General features: G+C 35.6%; 1 protein-coding gene across 2 annotated transcripts; it reads right to left on the bottom strand.

Annotated features, from left to right (window-relative positions):
- On the bottom strand, window positions 1-3,291 carry LOC145807410 (uncharacterized). Of its 2 annotated transcripts, XR_014350463.1 has the most exons (8): window positions 3,189-3,289; window positions 2,862-3,089; window positions 1,843-2,115; window positions 1,369-1,530; window positions 998-1,081; window positions 667-893; window positions 499-570; window positions 1-411 (listed from the first exon to the last, which is right to left on the bottom strand). XR_014350463.1 is itself a non-coding variant. In XM_082905559.1 (6 exons), the coding sequence occupies exons 1-6, from the start codon at window positions 3,216-3,218 to the stop codon at window positions 786-788; spliced, it is 885 nt and encodes a 294-aa protein (XP_082761685.1). In that variant the 5' UTR covers window positions 3,219-3,291; the 3' UTR covers window positions 585-785. The 2 variants fall into 2 exon arrangements, 1 of the variants encoding a protein (XP_082761685.1); XM_082905559.1 differs by lacking the exons at window positions 1-411; window positions 499-570 and having other exon boundaries at window positions 585-893; window positions 3,189-3,291.
- Window positions 3,292-3,695: the final 404 nt, after the last annotated feature.

The following is a 3,695-nucleotide window of genomic DNA, read 5'->3' as shown; positions in this document are numbered from 1 at the left end:
TACTACACAAAAATTTGATAGTATTATTAGAATCTGGACTGAAAGTGATATTCCTGACTTTTGTATCTAATGGTCTAGTTGACAGAGTAAGCGCTGAAATAGTACAAATTTTATTTGGTAGGTTTCAGTTACTGGGTCTTGCCAACAATTTTGTTTAGTAATTTTTTTATTTTCAAAGGAATAACAGACAAACATAACCAGAGTTCAAACACAAACACAAACAAAGAGGATTAGTTCCAGTTTTGGCAATGGCACTACATACTGATTTTCTTCTTTGTATGAGATATGGAGCTATTGCACCTTTGTAGAATCTCGAGTCTTCAACCAAAGTTACAAGGAGAGTTCACATTTAGCCCCCTCTTGGATCAACTTGACTATTTCAAATAAATATTATATCTCACAGAATATTTCCTATTTCCATGTCAATTTTATGAAGAGTGAGTTAAAGAAAATACAATCAAACTAATCAAAAGAAAGAGAGGGAAGGAAAAAAAATACCTTCTTATGTGATTTCAGGAATTGTTTTGAAGATCTTAGTTAGAATTTTGTATCAGCTACACAGGTTTTGATCTAATAGTCCGAGATAACAAGAAAGAGAATTTCCATTACAGATAGCAAAGATACAAATTTATGTAATTTTACAGAAGATGTCTAGTACAAACTTACAAGGAGTAACATTAACTTTGACGGCAAACGGGTCAATCAAAATTCAAAGCAAGCCTTCCAAACATTAACAACCTTTTATTTCAATTGATTCACACAAGCAAAGATGGGGCAATTCCTAGTTAAACCAAAAGAGAACCTTCCATTACAGTGATGGCTTTTCCCCGAAGTAGTACTCTCTGAGTCTTTTCATCTAAATGGAGGTTCAGTATGCCGCCTCGAGCTGATGCCTATGCCAAGTAAACAATACAATGCAATACAATTAATGAATAAGAAAGAACACAACTGGCACAACTGCATGAGCGCGCATGAGAGAGAGAGAGAGAGAGAGAACCTGATATGCAGCAAAATCACATTTCCCCAACTTTTTTGACCAATAACCTGCTAGGGCACAATGTGCAGTACCAGTAACGATATCCTGAAAATAGCAGCAACATATGAGGGAGCGTCCATCAACTCTATTACAGTTAGAAAATTGTTGAATGAAAGTTCTTTATAAACTGCGTATCACCATTAGTCATCCAACAATGGAGGATTATGTCTGATCTGTTCTTTTAAATTGTATTTTTTTTTTTCTTTTTTCTCATCAGCTTTCATTTACTTATCGTAAATGAAATTTCCCCACTTAATCAAGAGACACCTAGAAAGATGAAATGAACTAATTTAAATCATAAGGTAGTTTGGGACCAAATGCAAATTTATTACCTCATTGATTCCCATTTTAGGACCAAAGACGCGACTAAAAAAGTCAAACCCGGATCCAGGGGCGGCAAGCCCTGTAATAATGACTGCCCTTCCAGGGCATCGTTGTATTTCGTCAAATTGGGGCAGTAGATCTGTAACAGCATTTCCCGACGGCAGCACAACCTGCCAAAATGCATTTACATTCACTTTCTTTCAAGTACTAGTGAATACCCATGTATCAGTTCAAGTTGACATCCCTCTTTGAGAGACAGCCATGAACCAACTACAGTTAGAAGAGAAATAATCAGAATATCTTAGAAATCACATCACTCCCACCATTTAATTCTAAAATTGAACGATAACTCCCATTGAAGGGATAAATTGGTTATAGGCCTCACCTTTGTCATAATTTGCACACCCTTTTAATCATTTACTTCAAATACAAAGTTGCATAATTATGAATAATTAAGAAAAGAGTGCAAAAGGAATGCATACAATGAGGTCTTCTTCAGTAGTCGTAATCTTTAAGTCAATCACAGAAGCACCACTCAAGGCTTTAGAAATTGATGGAACCTCAGCAGAGTCAAAATCAGCTAGTGGAACTATTGGAAAATCCAACTCAATTAAAAAGCAATCCTGTGATTCTGGAACTCTTTTAGCAATCAAAACTCCAGACAATGTCAGAAACTCTATTCTGTTGGCATTTGCCAAACCAGAAGTGAATAGAAAGTGAGAAGCTGCCAAGGTTCCATGGCCACAAAGTTTAACCTGCAACATGAAAATTTTCGTGTCCAGATTAAATTACTTACTACCGTGGACTTAGCAATTGAAACACAATCCTCAATTATCACACCTTGTGATGTATAAGAGCATCTCCAATCCTCACTATCTTGTTTTCATCAAATTTGAGTACAAATTTGGTTAAAAGCCTGATCTGATATGATCATTTTGTCATCAAATCTTTCCGAAAAATTCCAGACTTATCTTAAAATTCTGTTTTAACCATTTTTGATGAAAGAAAACTTCTCCAATCTTTTACTCTTTTTAAAATTTCATCAAATTTGAGTGAAAATATGACTACTAGAAATTTGATGAAGGATTTGGTTCATCTTTGACTTGGTAAAAAAATTGAATCGCCCTTGATTTCATACAGATTTGATGAACTGGTTGGAACACACATTTAGCCATTTTTTCATCAATTATGAATTTGATGAAGAATTGTATAAATACTTTCAGATTAAGTTGAAAAGAAAGCAAGAAATAATCTAAAATGAATCAATCAAAATTAAAGAAATCTAACACCAAAAAAAAAGTAAGTCTACAATTGTAAGTAATTTGAGTAGCCAAATTAGAAGATTGCGCAATTCGGAAGGGGAATTCGACATTATATTTCATTTTTCTTTTTCTTTTTCTTTTTCTTTTTCCTGCGATTTCTCAGCAACCAAACGGACCATTCAGGGAAAAAAAAAAAAAGTTCTATATTTTTTTTTAACTTTGGACGATGGTCAAGTGACCTCGGCAGCTGGAATGAACCATCGGAGGCGAAACCGAAGGTTCGTGGATGAGTGGGACGAGTCATGAGCCTCCGACTCGGAGTCAGTGATCCGAGTCAAGAAACAGGTTATGGGGAGGTTGAACTCACTAGCAACAGTTTGAAACCACTCATCATCGTCTCTCTCTTCCTCCAACAAACATACAGCTGCTGGGTTTCCTTTGAAAGGCGAGTCGGTGAACGCGTCCACCTAATTCCAGAACTCAAATCAGTGAGTCACACACAACAACAACAACAACAACAGAAAGCACAAAATCAAGATGAGAGAGAGAGAGAAAGAGAGGATTACCACACAGTGTTTAACACGCTTTTTTCCCATCTTCACACACACACACACACACACACACACAGAGAGAGTCTGAGGAGGCAGTTGAACAACAAACGAAGAGAGCAGTTGGAAGTTGAAGTTGGAGCGCTGGGTCTATTTATAGTAGTTTCTCGGTGGTTTGACCTGGCCTATTCGGTATGTTTGGTTGCTTGGGCGTCAAATGCTCCATTCATTGGCTAAGGTTTTCTTGTACCGGTTAAGGTAATCCGAGTTCTAAAGTATGAGAAGATTATCCATATCTTTAGACTTTAACACTGTATTTGGTTAGGCAATTTGAAAAGTAATTTGGAAAGAAAGAGAAAAAAAGATATGGGAAGGTGAAATATAAGTATATTTTATTCACACTGTATCTAATTTTTCTTTTTTGTTTTTTAAATTCTGCTCAAATCTCTCAACTAAATCAGATTGTTTTCTGATTTCTTTTGTTGGAAAAATTATTAATTCATGAAAAAATTTATCACTAACTTA

Source organism: Camellia sinensis, chromosome 14 (assembly GCF_055761805.1).
Source record: "Camellia sinensis isolate YWXY chromosome 14, ASM5576180v1, whole genome shotgun sequence".
Lineage (NCBI taxonomy): Eukaryota > Viridiplantae > Streptophyta > Magnoliopsida > Ericales > Theaceae > Camellia > Camellia sinensis.
Note: the sequence above shows the minus strand (reverse complement) of the source record. Positions and strands in the feature narration are given on the sequence as shown.

What these genes read in the sequence shown, in the direction of transcription:
- LOC145807410 (XM_082905559.1), bottom strand. Translation starts at nt 3,218, where the DNA reads ATGGGAAAAAAGCGTGTTAAACACTGTGTG. An exon ending in AGCGTGTTAAACACTGTGTG is followed by an intron (nt 3,090 to 3,188) that starts GTAATCCTCTCT and finishes TTCTGGAATTAG; the next exon opens with GTGGACGCGTTCACCGACTC. An exon ending in GGTTCATTCCAGCTGCCGAG is followed by an intron (nt 2,116 to 2,861) that starts GTCACTTGACCA and finishes TTCATGTTGCAG; the next exon opens with GTTAAACTTTGTGGCCATGG.